The 16,364-nt window shown below is 39.2% G+C and overlaps 1 protein-coding gene across 2 annotated transcripts in view; it reads left to right on the top strand.

The window, feature by feature from the left end:
- MND1 (meiotic nuclear divisions 1) overlaps nt 1-16,364 on the top strand; it is a 41,343-nt gene extending 24,979 nt beyond the window's left edge. For both annotated transcript variants that reach the window (XM_083834027.1, XM_083834028.1), the window contains 2 exons: nt 14,460-14,504; nt 16,107-16,364. In XM_083834027.1, coding sequence (XP_083690153.1) covers nt 14,460-14,504; nt 16,107-16,213 — 152 coding nt within the window. In that variant the 3' untranslated portion in view covers nt 16,214-16,364. The remainder of the gene's footprint in view (nt 1-14,459; nt 14,505-16,106) is intronic.

Raw genomic sequence — 16,364 nt, 5'->3', positions numbered from 1 at the left:
GTGACATGAACCTGGTAGGGCTAAACAGGGGAAAGTACAGCAGTGTTCTGAAAATAATTTGTCCCTGACCTTCAATTAAAAAGTTGATGCTTTCTTATATGTTTTATCAGTCATTATTGCACTGTCTAAATTTGCTAGCAGTGTATAAATGACTAAATGTCAGTTTGGGGGAATTAATGTCTTTGTCAAAGTCGAATGGAATTTCACAGAATTTAAATAATAATGGTAATAATGGGTGGGGGATGGGGATGAGACTTCTCTCAGAGTGAGGGGAAGTGCAAAGGCAAAAAAAGATGCAGGAAGTTATAGTTTTTAGTGTGAGAAGATGTAAAGAATTTCAGGCAATTGAAGGTATTCATCTAGACATAAAAGTTACCACTGCTGTTTCCCTGAACAACCTTATAATCAAAGTTATTTGTTCAGAGATTTTTAAAGCATTTTCAAATTGCACGAGTGATGCATGTTTTTCCACTAGCTATACAATTTCAGTAACTTAATCCTTGTGATTATTTTCAGTTGGATCAATGAGTGGATTCCTAAATCTAAATTAATTTATTTTCATTTTAAGTCAGAAATCAGAAATGGCTGTTAGGTTACATAATGCACTTTTTAAGAGTTGGATTGTTGAGTATAATACGTTTTGTAATGGGCTGTTGTCATGTTCTACATTTGGGTTTTCTCTTTCCTTCCTTGAATGGCTTTAACCTCTAAGGAAATTTTTCCGATATTTAGTATAAAATTTCACACTTGTAACTTCCTATCCCGTATCACAGAGCAGCCTTGATTTTCGTGTGGTATTGTAGGGGTATGTCAAATTGTCTTCTGATTTCAGTGGCCTTCTAATTTGGTGAATGCTTTCCTGTGCCTTTTTAATTGCTCTTTCCCTCATAAAAAGTATTGCAGAAGCAAACCTAGTGGTGTGTGTTAGGTTTACATATGACAACAACAAGCCTCATTAAAACACACACCAGCACGTGTACATGCACATCAATTCCAAGGTCAAAATGGAATTTGGATGATTTGTAGTAAATATCTGAAGACTGTGAAAGCTGAACATCTGTTTTGCTTCCTAAGTCTTGGGATGAGAAAGTCATGCTTGATGATGTAACTAAATATACTAGAATTCACCAGGGAGCAAACTAGAGAACTAAATAATAACTCTGTTTTTTGCTGACTTTACCACTTGTCCTTTCAATATAAATAGCAAATGGTTTGTTTTATGTTTTACCTTAATTTCCTTGGCTTTTGTGTTGGAGAGCTAAAGTATAAACTTTAATGCCTTCCTAAGTTTACAGCGTTTGAACATGTTTGTGTTTAAACAACTACAGTAAATGGCAGCAGAAACATGGTTTAGGGACTGGCCACTAGAGGAAGCTACATAATAGTCTGGCCTTGTGGATGCATGGGTAGTTCCATTTTACAGGTAGGGTATTGTAAAAATATATCTGCAAAAATACAGGGATTTTTTTTTAATGACTGTTGTAGTTCATTGCTGGGAGCTTGTGTTTGCCCCTTGGAAATGTCGTTTAAGTCACCTAGTGTAATTTAGGATTGAGCTATAGATCTTTCCTCAACATTACAGGCAATAAAACTGACAACAGTCATCGGCAGTAAAAACGGAAATTCTGGGATTTTATTTTTCTGTGTTGAACTTGTAATACTGCTTGAGTTGGCACAGGACTGAGCCATTTCTTAACCTAGAGGCAGATTTTTGTAGGCTAGAGGATATTCTCATGGGGAAGCAGACATTGTGGAGAAGAGTTTTCCTATTCCTCCAACAGAGGGACTATATGGCAAACATGTATGTATACAGATCGGATGTGTACAAATGTGATGCTGGTAGATTCCCTAAAGCCGATGGTAGAGAACAGAGGCATGGAGAATGCAAGCTGTCAGTAGTTCATTATTTATCTAAATTTGTATAAGGCTGACAAAGAAAGCTCCATGTAACATCAATATTAACCTGCTGCACAAGTTTAATTCTTTCTGCCCACCAGAGAGAGGTTAGGGAGCTTAAAAAAATATATATAATGATCTGACAATTAATTTCATAGAGAGGTTTGTCTGGCAGCTGAAGTATATAAATGATACTGATTTTGCTCTTAGTTGTCAACCAGTTTCCAAGCAGAAACAGACAAACATTTTCAGTATTCACTGTACTATGAAAAACATTTCTAGAATTTAAAAATTCTTCTACTTTGATGAAAGGAATGTTAATTTATACTGTGTTAAAACATAGTTGGGTCTAAACAAATGCTTTTAACTTTAAAAAAGTGTTTGGACAAACTGTATTCTCACAAAGCATCAAACCACCAAGTACAGCACACGTAATGCATCATTTCTGATGTCAAACTTCTCTCTTTGTTTATTTTTATCTTGTAGCAAGGGGCATCAGTGGATTGAAATGGACTGCATTTCAAACCACAAATATCCACATAGTTATCCTCTTGAATCTTCAAAAGTGTAATTGCAGAGGCACCACTATCAGTCCAGTTGAGGTCTAGATTATTTTCTAAAACTAATGCTTATATGGCTGTATAAAAATAAATGTTGGGAAAACAGCCAGAGTTTACTGAATACCAAAAGATATCATGCTTTACTTACTTTGAAAGTGCTTTTTTTTTCATTGTTGACAGCAAACTTTGTAGATGCTTCAAAAGTTTCTAATTCTGATTTGCTTAGACATGGAAAAAATCAGATTTGTGGGGTGAGTGGTTTTAGGGTTTTTTTTTGTTTTTTTTTAGTTTTTTTTTGTTTTGGATTTTCATTGTTGATACACACAGGTATTATTTTGTAATTGTTGCATTCAGATTGTTTTGAAAACATGTTATGCATACAGATGTATTTGACATTACAAAAACTTAATATCAAGTACTAGATTCTTTTAGGGGGTTCTTATTATTAAAACCCCTGTTCCCAGAGGGATAACAGTAGTGAAGAAAATGAAGAAAAGACTAATGGAGAGGCTTTAAAATTATTTGCATCAGTTTTACTCAAAATTCTCCAAAACACCAATTATTTACAATGATTCATGTAGAAAAGTGAACATCTCCAAATAATTTTAATCATGGTCTAGATCCCACCAAGGTCAATAGGATCAAGCCTTTAGAGAGAGTGTTTTTTCAATCACCTCTAGATCCAATATGTTCAGTTTTCAATTAAGAAGATGTTTTCTAGCCACTGACCCTGAAATATGCACCTGGCATCTGAGAGACAAGCTGTGCTTTTTATGGTTTATGCGTCAATACCATTAACAAAGAGCCTGCAATTAGAAATTAGTCATTCTGTTGAAGTTAGAGTCTCCACCCACACTTATGTTAGCCTTAGAGGGTTAAATTGAGCTTTATTTGGAGTGAACCATACACTTAAAAGCGTGTAGAAAAATAATAGATTTAAAATCAGTCCCCCCTCCCCCTATATATATATATATATATATATTTATTACTTAGTCTCAATTTTTGTAGAATTGCATATTCAATGCATTCATCTCCTGAAGATCTGGATGAGGATATTACAGGAAATAGACAATGCCTGATTTTATACCTATCTGGCAGCTATCTGCTACCAATAAAAACAAACCCTAAAAGACCCCTTTCCCCCTTCTTCCTTTTTTTCTTTTTCTTCCTTCATGGAGTACAAGAATGCATATAGATATGTACCAGTAATGTACGACCGCATTTACTCCACTAACTGCATCAAGCTAAGATTTTTTTAAATACTTCCCCCACTCCCTATCCTGTTCAGTTGGAAAGCTGAAAAACTAAATTACCCACTCTAGAGCTACATTAAACGACAGAGCAAAACTCTTTACCAAGACTAAAGATATCTTTATTCTTTATTTTCTTCTAAAAATGATAAAAGTACTTCTGTGTGATCATAATTATACACAGTACCAATAAAAATAGACCTTAACTGCTAAGTAAAGTTAAAAAAGGAACAAGGTACTAATGAGTGGAATTGCAAATGTATATTTGATCATGAATGCTCAAAGCTCCTCAAGCAGTCATCGCAAGCAAGAAGGCATTGCAAGTTTCCGCAGTACTTCTGCTCCTTTATCTTCATCCCTTCAACTTGTCTTTATCTCTTGAAAATTAAAGGAGTCTGCAGTTGAGGTATTGGAAGTGCTGTTCCTTTGACAGAGCAACCAGTTGCACAGCAGAATCTGGTTGGGATTGCTGGAGGCTGTAAAGTGCTTCTTTAAGAACCTTCCCGACAGAAGTAGATTAAAAAGTTCCCACCTTGGTCCTTCGTTCCTGTGCTGAAGTTTGCCAGTGGTAACAGCAAGTGAGTTAGACTTGTCAGTTTGAGTTAGGAACCGATGGTGTATACACACATCCTTGTCCTGTGGCAGAGTCTCGTGAGGTCTTTGAAACCTTTTCCACTGACCAGTCAGCCTGATGAATGCTTATGCCTGCTTCTTCAGAAGGCTTTCATACATATGGTAATTTGTCAGGCGTTTCCCAGAATTGTCATTCTCATGGTAAATGTCCTGAAGAGCAATCCGGGATCCTCTGATCAGCTAGGAGCACATCAGGTAAAAATTTTTCTAAGGGCATCTTCCTGAACTCACAGTGAGTTGAACAGTGTAGAAAATTGGTTTGGGAAGGACTAAATAACAGAGGATCTGGAGTAGGTAAATGAGCAGCTACTGGCACTTAGAAGGAAAGGAGAATATAACAGCCAGGAAGAATCTGGGGCCTTGGCCAACCTGATCTAGTGGGTGGCATCCCTGCCTATGGCAGTGGGGTTGGAGTTAGATAACCTTTAAGGCCCCTTCCAACACAAACCGTTCTATGGTTCTATGAATTACGAGCGTGGGACCACCAGGACAGACTGCTGAAGCGTAAGATGCATCTGCACGTGTATTTCAAAGGTGCAAAGCTTGAAATGACATGTGGGGCTTTTCACTGAATCTGGGAAACTGAAGTGCAGAAGGGCCATCTGGCTTTCAGCAAAAAGCCCTAAATCTCCATGTTTTCAGAGTAGCTCTGGATACTCTGCATTTGACCTAAAGTTTGGACTCCAGCTGAGGTTACTCTGCCGTGAAAAAAATGTCCTAGATGTACATACACAGGCATATTTATGTTTTTATACCTCAAACACATTCTAGCAAGATTATTATTCTTGCAGAGCTTGAACTTCTGCTGACTTGCTTTAAAATGGAGCTGCAGCTTAGCTGGCTAGGCCAAAATAAAACATCCAATCAACCAAGAAAAAACAACAAACCAAACCAAAAACCCCACAAAACAACAAAACAAAACAACCAAAAAAAAAAAACAAGCAAAACAAAATTTTAAATTGTTTTGTCAGTGGAGTTTTACTTAGAGACTCAGAAAAGAGGCAGTTGGAAGATCAAATCTTTAGCTAGGATGTATAACACCCTGCTTAAATAAAGTGGCTACTCTGGCAAGTTCCATGCTCCAGAAATTAAATTAGAAAGCTCACAAGGTTTATTTTTGTTCTTTCTCTTTGTTTTCTTTCTTTTTTTGTTTGTATGGGAATGGCAGAAAAAAAATGTTGTGTGAGGGGCAGACAGGTGAAATATATGGGAATGATTTTAATGTCTGAGGTAGTAAATCTTGATGGCAAAATTTGTTAAGCTGCTTAAGTATGGTAGACACTTGATAAAATTTGTGATGTAGAAAATGGCTGCTTGTCACTACATTTATGATCTTCATTGATTTAGAAATGGATTGGCAGCAATCCATTTGCCTGTGTTTTAAAACCATGAAAAGAGCTTCAAATGGAAGTAATCTATAGGTCATTCATAAGAAACCAAACAAGCTTTTGTGGAGAGATTATTTTGCTTGTCTCCCAGTGTTCGATGTTTGAGGTTAGTTTTATATGGTACCGTTTAGTCTGTTTTGATAAACTTATGATGATATTCAAAGGAATTGCAAATAAATACTTATACCTTTTCAAGGCTTCTGTTGGTGAAATGAAGTCAGGAAAGGTATTTTTGATTTTTAAATTGTTGTCTTCAGTGCAGAGTCAAATGTCCTTGCTTAAAGGAAAAAAAAAGTGTTGCGAATCCCACATGTTGGAAAATCTCTCGTGTTTTTGTACGGTACAGTATGTTTTCATTATGGAATTATCTTGATTGGGACTGCATATTAGGAGTGTATATTCCTCACATAGGTTCCTCATTCAGTGCTATTTAACTGCAGCCATTTTGCAAGGCAGATTGTATCAGTGTAAAATTAATTATACTATTGGTGGTGTATTTGAGAGTATTTCTGTTTCTTTTTCTCTTTCTCGTTCGAGCATTTTGTGAACTAATTTCAGTGGAAAAACTAGGAAAAAAATAGGAAAAAATGGAAAAGAGAAACAATTTGGGAATACATAGAAGAATACAGATTTTATCTTTGCTAGTCCAAGAGACCGTTGTAGCATGGGAGAAATTTTGCTTTGCTGTTTTGCATGATGTTATAAGAAAAGAAGGGAAACAGTCTTGATGAAACTGCAGTAGTGTGAATCTCAGACTAATTTGTTATTACACTCAAGGTTTACTCACTAGTAATTCAGCATCAGAATCTGAGGTTCATTCAGAGAACTTCTAATAGGGTCTGTTGTGTCTGCTCAGTATTTATATTAATGAGCTGGATAATAGAACAGAAGATAAGCTTTTGTTACATTAGCAGATGATATGAGACCAGGACAGCGTGAACGTGACAAATTCCCAAGATAGTCAGAGAAACACTGAATAAAATTCAGTAGTGGCCAAGTGCAAGGACATGCATGCATGCATTCGAGGATATTGTGTTACACACAATCTGGAGCGATTGACTAAGGGGGGGGTGGGCTTGAAAAAGATGTCAGGATTACAGTAAATATACAGGATATATACAGATGTCAGGATACAGATTTACAGGTTGAGTGTAAGACATTCATATTGTGAAGCAAAATCACCTTACAATGATACAGAAACAGAAGTGTAGCCAGCAATAAGATATATGAAATAATCTTTCTACTCATGTTGGCATTAGTGAGACTTCAGCTGGAACACTGTGTTCAGTTTTGGATATCTTACTTTAAAATGTATGACTAACTGGAGGGAATTCAGAGTACAGCAAAAAGACTGGAGGTCTAGCAACCACATTATAGGGGAAAATATTAAAAAAAGGGGCTTGAAAGAAAAAACATATTTCTGCTTCAGAAAAGGAAATGAATAGCCCATTGCTCAGGTTCATGGGGAACTGAGCAATAAGTAAATAGCTTTAAATGGCAGGAAAAAGAAGGATGAAAAACTATTCTAATGGTAGCAATGATCAAGCACAGAAGTAGATTGCCTGAGGAGGTCGTAAAAGCTCTAACACTGGAAGACTTCAAAACAGGCTACAAACAGCTCTGAAATGGCATAGGTAAGGCTGGACATGTGTAAAGTCATGTGTGCAGAGAGTAGAGGCCCTCCTGAGACACCCTGCAGACATTTCTCTACAACTCTTGTGACACAGGAGGTGTGCAGCAGTGACAAAAAGCCAAGCGCTCTGGGATGGGCCTTTGTGTGAATTGCAGTTCTGCAGCACAGCTCAACCAGTAAGTGAAGAGAGGAAAAGGAGCCCTGAATCAGAAGGCTGGTGTGCTTGTTTCCCTTGTGTAAGAACAGTACTTCTACTCTGTTAATTGGGTAAGAATAGATGCATTTTAGTTATGCAACTAGGATTTCAGCACAGGCTTTCAGGTAGCATACTTAAAAGGTAAGTGGGCTTTTTCTGTGGGTACGTGAATACAGTAAGCTTCAGCACAAGAACATCTATTTCGTATAGAGGAATCTTTTGGTAGCGATTCTGACAAATTCTGTTGGACGTTTTTCAAAGAGACGCTGTGTACTTACTGATGAAATTTGACAGTGTGACCTTTTCATATAGGACAGAGGGAGTTCTTGCTGATGAGGCTTGACACTTTTTTCCAACAAAGATTGCAGACCCTTTAAAAGCATATTCTCATAGATGTGGATCAGCATATTGGTAGCTTTCTGTGCACTGGTGCGTCTCACCGTGTAAATGAGTGGTGCTATCTTATGCATGTGCTCAGATATATTTTCAAGCATATATATATATATATATATCTGTACATACAGCTGTTGAAACAGGAATGTTAATTTAATTCATTCATGTGTTAAAATTCCTTGAATGCTTTTCCATCACAAGTGGCTTATTGTGTTGTGTTCCATGCTTTTAAAAATAATTGTAGATCCATAGGTAGGAATCATAATAATCGACAGCTGTTTTCCTGTAGTTCTGATTTTTTTTCCAGAGTCTATGTGTTAAAAAAGAGATACTCCTCAATATTATTTAGTAATATGTCAGTATAAATAGTTCTATTGAATTTGTGATGTTGTTTAAATGAGAAGTCATATCTTTTCATTGACTTGAATTCAGTTGTTATGAATTCTGAAGCCTTGTGATTTGTTGCTTAATATCATGGGGATAAGTATTATGTGGCATGCTGAAGTATGGGGGAAGAATGATGTGTTATTTTGGATTCAAAGAAGCTGACAAAATTCTGATGTGCTCTCATTCTTCTAAAGAACAGCACTTTATTCTCCTTATAGGCGGAAACTCTTCTTTGGAAAGCATGGGGGAAGGTGAAAATTGCATATAGCATTAAACAAGGATCTCTGCCTAACGCTTGGCTACAAAACTTTCTTCTAAAACCACTCTTGCTATGTTTTGAGTTACCCTATAGACAGTGTTGTGAGCTACTTCCTCTCAAGGTTGCTTAACTTCAGGCGTTTAAAGAAGCCACTTGATCACCTCATTGTGCGATCAGGGGCTCTGGTGTTGGTTTGTGGATGGATGTGTCAGTACGAGTTGCTAGGTAATTAGCTTTTGTACTCGGTAGATGACAGGTTTGTAATTCTTTACTCAGCAGTGGCAAGGCACTGGAACAGGTTGCCCATAGTCTTGGGGTTGTTTGAGGCCAGGCTGGATGGGGCTTTGGGCAGCCTGGTTTAGTGGGACGTGTCCCTGCCCATGGCAGGGGGTTGGCACTCCATCATCTTTAAGGTCCCTTCCAACCCAAGCAATTCGATGTTTCTGTGAATTTCTGTGTTCACATTCTACCCTGGGCTTTAGAGATGGGATCTTTATTTGCATGAGACATTTTCTTTTATGGGAAAGGTTTTTGCAATTGTGCATCACGGGATGTTAAAAAGATGCTTCTCCAAGGGGCAGAGAAACATAAATCTGCTCCAGTGTGATAGCAAGGTAAACAACGTTTCTGGAAAGTGAGAGTGGCCCGAGAGCATGAGAATGAATAACTGTAGACTGCGATGAATAATCAGTCATTGGAGATTTCGCGTTCATATACTTTTCTTCTGGTTGTTGCAGTTTTTCATATTTAAACTTGGTGTGAGTGGATGCAGAGTTATTACTGGAATTCAAATCCCCATAATGTAACTTGTTTGCCCTGGCCAGTTTCATGAGAGAGACTGGCAATCTTCGGGCTAATAATCCTCACTGGCCTGTGTGAACAGTTGCAGCTGTTCTCTGCATTTCATTCACAGGAATTGCAATTCACACTGAAATTACTCCCTCAGCCACATGCAAAATACAACCTCAGACTTCAGCATGTATCTGCTTAACAGTCCCACAGGTTGATGGGTGGCTGTCTCCTTGAAAGGGTGCTAGCCCTCTCTGCAGTCAGGCATCTTCCAGGTGGGAAATCCACACAGTTCCCTTGTGGCATTAGTTCTGGTAGGTCAAACTGCCACCAACTTGTGTTAGTTTTATAAATATAGATAGCTTTTGTTCTGTCGACATTGGGGTTCCTGGGTGGTCCTGGAAACTTAGTTTACGCATAAAAGCATTGCTTTCAATAATCTCTAAAGTTATCTTGAACATGTCAGAGTAGAAGCAAAGACGAAGAGAAAAGAAGGCTACATGTCTTTCTTCTTTTCCAGGTCTATAGGTGGTTGTGAGCTGGATGGGGCTGTGCTGAGAGCTTTTTCACTACAGCTGTTGGAGCTGAAATATGTTACCTTTACAGTCTGATTTTTGAATACTCTTCAGTGACTGCTTCCATAGTGTTACTTTAGTGATAGATGCAGGACTTAAAAAAGCTTTTGGGAAGAACCTGAAAGTAAGTTTGGAAATATTTATAATGTGGTTGTTATTGTAACTGTGTTTTAGCCATGGAAGTATCAGAAGTCTGACAGAAGGAGTAACCTAGTCTCCTGGAGCATATTGTGTAGACGAGGCATGTAGTGGTTTTCCCTGCCTGTGGAAATATTTGGGGTTTTTAAAAACCTCAAGTGGCCATTTCACTTTGGAACACAAGTAGGACCTTCAACTCCCACCACCATCCCCTCCAGGGAAAAAGTGGGTGAATGTGGGGGCAGGAGCAGGGACGAGAGGAAAGAGGAGGCTGTGGTTCTGCAGTATGCAGAGAGTGGCTTCCAGAGCTGAATCAAAACCAGCATGGCCTGACCACGCTGCTTCTGAGCCAGTACATGCTGCCAGCTCAGATTTGTTTAGACACATTGCTGCACTAACGTTTTGTGCCGCTGGACGTCACTCCAGGTCGGGTGCTGTCCATTTGCCTCAGGAGTCTTTTGCTGGACCTCCTGCTGCTGTTCCACGTGCCTTTTCTTCAGGGCAGTCTCCCGGTCTGCTCCTTTATCCCTGTGGTCACCATCTGCTTGTCACTTGCCTGCCTTAAAGAGTGTTTCCAGCCCTCCTTCACTTTCTCTTTAGACATTCAGGCCTTCCTTTCCCTATCTTTGCTTTCCTTTAAGGGGATTCAGAGGCTTGTCCATATGGTAAGGAAACTGCTTAGGAATATGATTCAGTTCCCAGAATCTGGGCCTCCTGAATTCCCTGCAGGTTTCCAGAGATGCAAGGGGTTGAGGGAAGAAGAGAATACTAGAAGGACTAGTTAGTACTAACTCTTTGACCCATAGCCTCTCACTATTTAAGGCATATTTCCAGGTGCGTCTTGCTAACATAACAGTCTAGTGTTGCAAGCATAGAGTCATTGAATCATTTAGGCTAAAAAGCCATGCAAGCTGTGCTTCCTCTTGGTCTTGCGCCGCTGTGTGTGCAGTGGTTGCTTTCGTTCAGTTCAGGAGAGAGAATGCAAGCTTCCATTTACCAGCTTAGAAAATGCTGAGAGTGCCTGAAACTGGTCAGCCCAGGACACAGGTGCGTGCCTCAGCCGAGCAAACGCCTTGAGTCCTGCAGGCAGGGAGCAGGCAAGTCGATTGATGAGTTGTCACAGGAACTGAAGTGAATACATACTTCCTCCGCTGTGTGGGAGGCCGATGGCTGTATGATCCTGTGGAGCTAGAAAACAGGCAGTCCAAAGCAGCACGGCTTTGACTTGCATCAGCACGTGAGGTAGGTGGTGGGGATGTCTGTTCTGCTCCTCCTCCGCTCCCTCACCCTTTGTGCACACACGTGTGTAGATGATGCAACCACTGAAAGTCCCAACAAGCAACTACAAGAGGTTTCCATGAAGTAGTCCAGGTGCAGATTCCTTTGTGCCTCTCAGTTCTTGTGATGGAGGTGTGGGGCCTCTGGAAGATGCTGGCGGTAACGCAGATGCAGCTGGTGTCTTCGGGTGATGCGGGTCCGTGACTGCCAGTAGCTGTTCCTCCTTTCTCTTTCAGGCAGACGAGGTTCTGCACTGGAATCATAGGCAAGAATTGAACCACGTCCCAAGGCATTTTAGTCTTGACTTCACATAGCTAAATGCTCACCCAGCCCATAGCTATGGTGAATGATACGGCGGTTTTTGGAGATGGATGAGGTGTGTTTTCCCCCACCCTAGATTAAAAAAAGAAATGTAAAGGGAAAGTAAGCGAAGGAATTAGTGGTTAAGCAGAGTGCAGTGCCATCCTGCAGCAGTGGCAGCGCCAGTCTCGCTTGAGGACAAGAGGCGGTGCAAGCTGTCTTGTTTGCATCAGCTTGGTCAGGCTGGACAAGAGGAACACGTGGCTGCATTGTAACTTGCCAAAATAGCTGGCATTGCTGCTGATACAATATGGCTGTTGGCTTAAGCAACTTTAGGCATGGCAGAATAAACCCACATCTGCCTCTGTGTGATGCTCTTGCATGCCAGCCAGTGTAAATGGGAAATCACAAGCAACAAGAATTGTCCCAACCTCTAGTGGATGCATTTTCTGGAAATGTCTTGTGCCTAAGGAAACAAGTGGCTCTTGTTTCCCCAGCTCTGAGCTCGCTGTCAGTAGAGTAATGTGGGGGATGTGTGTTCCCAGCTTCCAGAGGACTGGGGCAGCCTTTTCTTTGATATTCAGCCAGATTGTTTGAATGTCACCTTCCTCATCCTGAAGTTCTGCCTCCACTTGTCATCTTTCCACACTTGCAGCATGACACTTTGCTGTCAGTCTGTGATCAGTCCCAGGTGGTGCATGGCAAGAATGACGTGGTTAAAATCTTTCACCATTTTGTTTGTATACTTTCACTCTCTGCTTGCTTTTGTTGTTGCTTTTGTTATTTCCTGCTATTTTAGTCATTGAAGGTGCTGCCCGCTGTGGGCTTCCCCGCATAGCTTCTTGCCCTTGCTACCATGATGTTATTTCTTGCCACAGCTCTGTTACAGGCAGCCACCACCATTCTAGCCACACTGTTGCCCCACCTGCACCTGTAGGTCACCTCAGCCTGTTTTGTCAGAGGTAAAAGTCACATTTTAAACACAATTGCGTCTGTGTATTTTAACATGCATAAGCAGTGTTTGAAGGATGATGAAGCACCATGCTGCTGCTATTTTTCAAATCCTCTGTACCAATACAGCCACTGTGCTTTATGCACAGGGCCGTGTGCTGAAAGCTGCAGGAGCTTAGAGCTGCTGTGTGATGCAGAAGCAGAGGAATCGGCTGCTTAGCTGCTTCCAGCAAAGCAGAGCTTTCTGCAGAGCCCTAGCAGGCGCCATGGAGGCGGTCGCCGCATCCCGACCTTGGGTATTGTTACCTTGCAGCTCTGGATCCAGGGAGTTTGATACCATCCTAGTTTTTGCCACTCAAACTTTGACTTGGAGTCAAATGCAACTTTACGGTTGTACTCTAGCATTAAAAAAAAAAAAAAATGCTGAGTTAAGTATCATTGCTAACGCATTTAAAGTCTTGACCAGCAAAAGCCCTTACTCTGCAAACTTGCTCTGTATAGCATCAGGTAAAGTACAGTTCAAAATGTCCTTGGCTGCCGGTGTGATGTCAGTGCTGCCATTCGTGGAACTGAAAAAGTGGAGGTGGCAACAAGAAGTCAGCAAAGAAAACAAGGAGTATATCTGTTCAGCAAGGAATAACTTGAATTTCTGATGTATGCAAATGATCCAAAATGCCATCTTCCCACCCACTCCCTTTTCTGCCCGTCTTTCTTACTTTTTCTTTATGGTATGTCCAAGCTTTCTAATTGTATACCATCTTCAGAAGCTGCAGTTATTGAAACTGTGTTTTACTGTCATTTAAACATTTTCCACATCGCTTACTGAGGTATACCGAAGGGTAGAATAATGAGTGCTTACTTTCTTGCGTGCTAACAGATGATTTTTCAAGGTAATTTAACTTTGCCTGAAGTATAATCTTTATAACAATGGATACCTGATCATATATTCACTTCTCAGTACCCCTGGAGACAAATTTCATGCTGACCATTCAAATGAATATTATCATGCAAGTACTAACAAGACTGACAGGGAATAACTGAGTTATGTGTAGGCGTGAGAACCATAATGATTCTGATAAATTCCCACGTTACAAACCAACCTGTTGATTTGATTCAGTACTTTTTTTACTGGGAGCAAGGTGATCTAAGAGGATTTTCTTCTTAATACAGTTTTGCCTCATGGAAGCTATATAAAAGCCATTTGTAGTAATGGCAATTTACTATTAGGTATTTAAATCTGGAGTTGTGGTAAGTGAGGGAAGCCGAGTCTAATAACCAGGAGCATTATTTTGCCTTCCTTTCATCGAGGGGGTTCTCAAAGCTCAGGGGACTTTCCAGAGCTACGTGATATGTTTGCAGATTCCTGTGATAGACCGTTACTCTTGTCAGTTTCCTTATCTGTATAGAGTAGTACATACCTATGTGACAGATAGTTTACATGCAGAGAGGATTATAAAATATTTTCAGTCTCATTTACCTCTAGTACCTTCAGGCCATGTATCTAGTTCCAATCTGGATACAGACAATTAAGTCCCCAGGCAAACCAAACTAGGATTATTTTATTTTAAAATTCACTTCAAAAACTCACAATTGTTCATATAGTGTCTTTTACGCTCCTTTGCTCCTGATTCTCTTTAATTTAGCTTCATGCTTGATGGAACATTAAAACTGTAAAACAGAAAAAGGCTTTGGAAGCAATAGAATAACTTCTTTATAATCTGTGGTTCCCTAGAAATGGCATCAATAAAAATGTAATCTCCTTATCTTGAAACTATTGTATGATTTCACTCTGATTTACGCTTTTTTTTTCTTTTTTGTTTTCATCTGTTTCAGGCCAAACAAACAAAGTAGCCAAGGAGGCAGCCAACAGATGGACTGGTGTGTATGCATTTATCTCGCCTAGCACAGCTTCACGCTAGAGCAATTTGAGTAAAAGACCTACGTGATGATAAGAATTTTAAATTTTATTAGGACATGATGCAGGATAGCTCTCACTTTTAAAAAGCATACGGAAATATATTTTTTGTATAAATCATGGTTCAAAAAAGAATAAATTTCCTCAGTTTAATTACTGGATGTACTTAATGTCACTTAATAGATCTGTTCTTCTGGTGCTGTCTTGCACACCATGTTAAAACCCACAGCTCATTTTTTTGGTTGAGTTGAAATCTCTTAAGATGAGGAAAACTTTAATAGAAAGAGACCAGAAACGGCAGTGTTTAGTTTGGCACTGTCATAATTCCAGGTATCCAAAAAGTTTAATTCTTCTTCTCTGAATTTTCATCTGTTTATGAAGAGTAGAATGCTTTGTGGAACCTTATTGCTGCTACCATATGATGGATGCTAATATAAGGCAGGGATTTCTTAACCTAATTCATCAGCTTTGACGTGCAGGAGAAATGCTGCAGTTTTATAGAAATTTACTGCGGTAACATTTGTATGGAAGTTTAACTCAATTTTCTGCTGTTGCTTAGCTTAGCTATGTTGCTTCATATTTCCATTTTACAGAGCAAGCAATATGTACGTCCATACTTTTTTCTTTAATTATTTGGAATACAGTTTGTAATTTTTTGTTTAGAGTTCATCTATTACTGCTGGACTGCTCGCTATTATCTGTTATGCCAAGTGCAGCAGTCTATAGTAGTTATAGTCTTTTGGCTATTACTACTTTCTATCTTCATTTTCATTGGGTTGTTTACTGCTTATGAAGAAACAAAGTTACGTATTTTGAAAATAACTTGGGGGGGTACAGTTGTCAGGGCTTTCTATTGTTGATGACAGACTGTTGTTATCAAGATGTTTAGAGAAGTGAGGGAACTATGCCTCAGCCTGCAGAAGGTACTTTGCTGTTTAATTGCAGAATTAGGTTAGAGGTTGTAGTGTGTATATGTGTATATATATATAGCATATATATAGTTAAAAGACCATTTTAAAACCAAATGTCTGATGCTTAAAAGAAAAAGAACAAAGAACATTTCCATGTTGTGCAAACATAGAGAATACTTACTATCTTAAATGAATACTACATTTTATGCTTGGTAGCAAATAGTGAGTTTCAAGCACATGAAGGACTAGGAAGGACCTTATGGTTAACTTGAATCTGATTTTTGCAGTTGTGGACAATCACACATCAGGTGATTAGTTGAAGAGGGACCTATAGAATACTTATATTCACACTTCCCTCATCACTGTATGGCAAACTTATACTATAACTGTAGCTTTCAATCCTTTTATAGGAGAAGCACAAGAAAAGACCAAGGTAACCTCCAGAAGAGATGACATGTTTTACTTAATATTTAGTAAAAATGTCATTAACGAAAGGCTCCCATTTTCTGTTCCAAATCTACTTAATAGTGATGTTCTCAACCATGTACCTTTTTCTTCTATGTAGAGCTGGTGCATATGGATTTGGTGTATGCAAAACCACAAGTCATGCTTTCTTAAACATTCAAAACCGTATGTTTTCCATCCTGTTTACAGATAACATCTTTGCAATAAAGTCCTGGGCCAAGCGTAAATTTGGATTTGAAGAGAGCAGAATTGATAAAAGTTTTGGAATTCCAGAAGATTTTGATTACATCGATTAGTTGTTCGGCAGTCGATGGCTGACACAATTGTACATAGTTTGTTAAATATTGCTCAGCTGATGTTTAAATGTGTGCTTGAATCCTCACCAAAATGACTGATTGCCCTTTAATTTGCAGCTTTTGTTAACGTTAATAAAATTCTAAAAATGTT

The sequence above is a fragment of the Anser anser genome (genome assembly GCF_964211835.1).
Source record: "Anser anser genome assembly, chromosome: 4".
Taxonomy (NCBI): Eukaryota; Metazoa; Chordata; class Aves; order Anseriformes; family Anatidae; genus Anser; species Anser anser.
The sequence above is the reverse complement of the archived record's forward strand: the minus strand, read 5'-3'. Positions and strand labels throughout refer to the sequence as shown.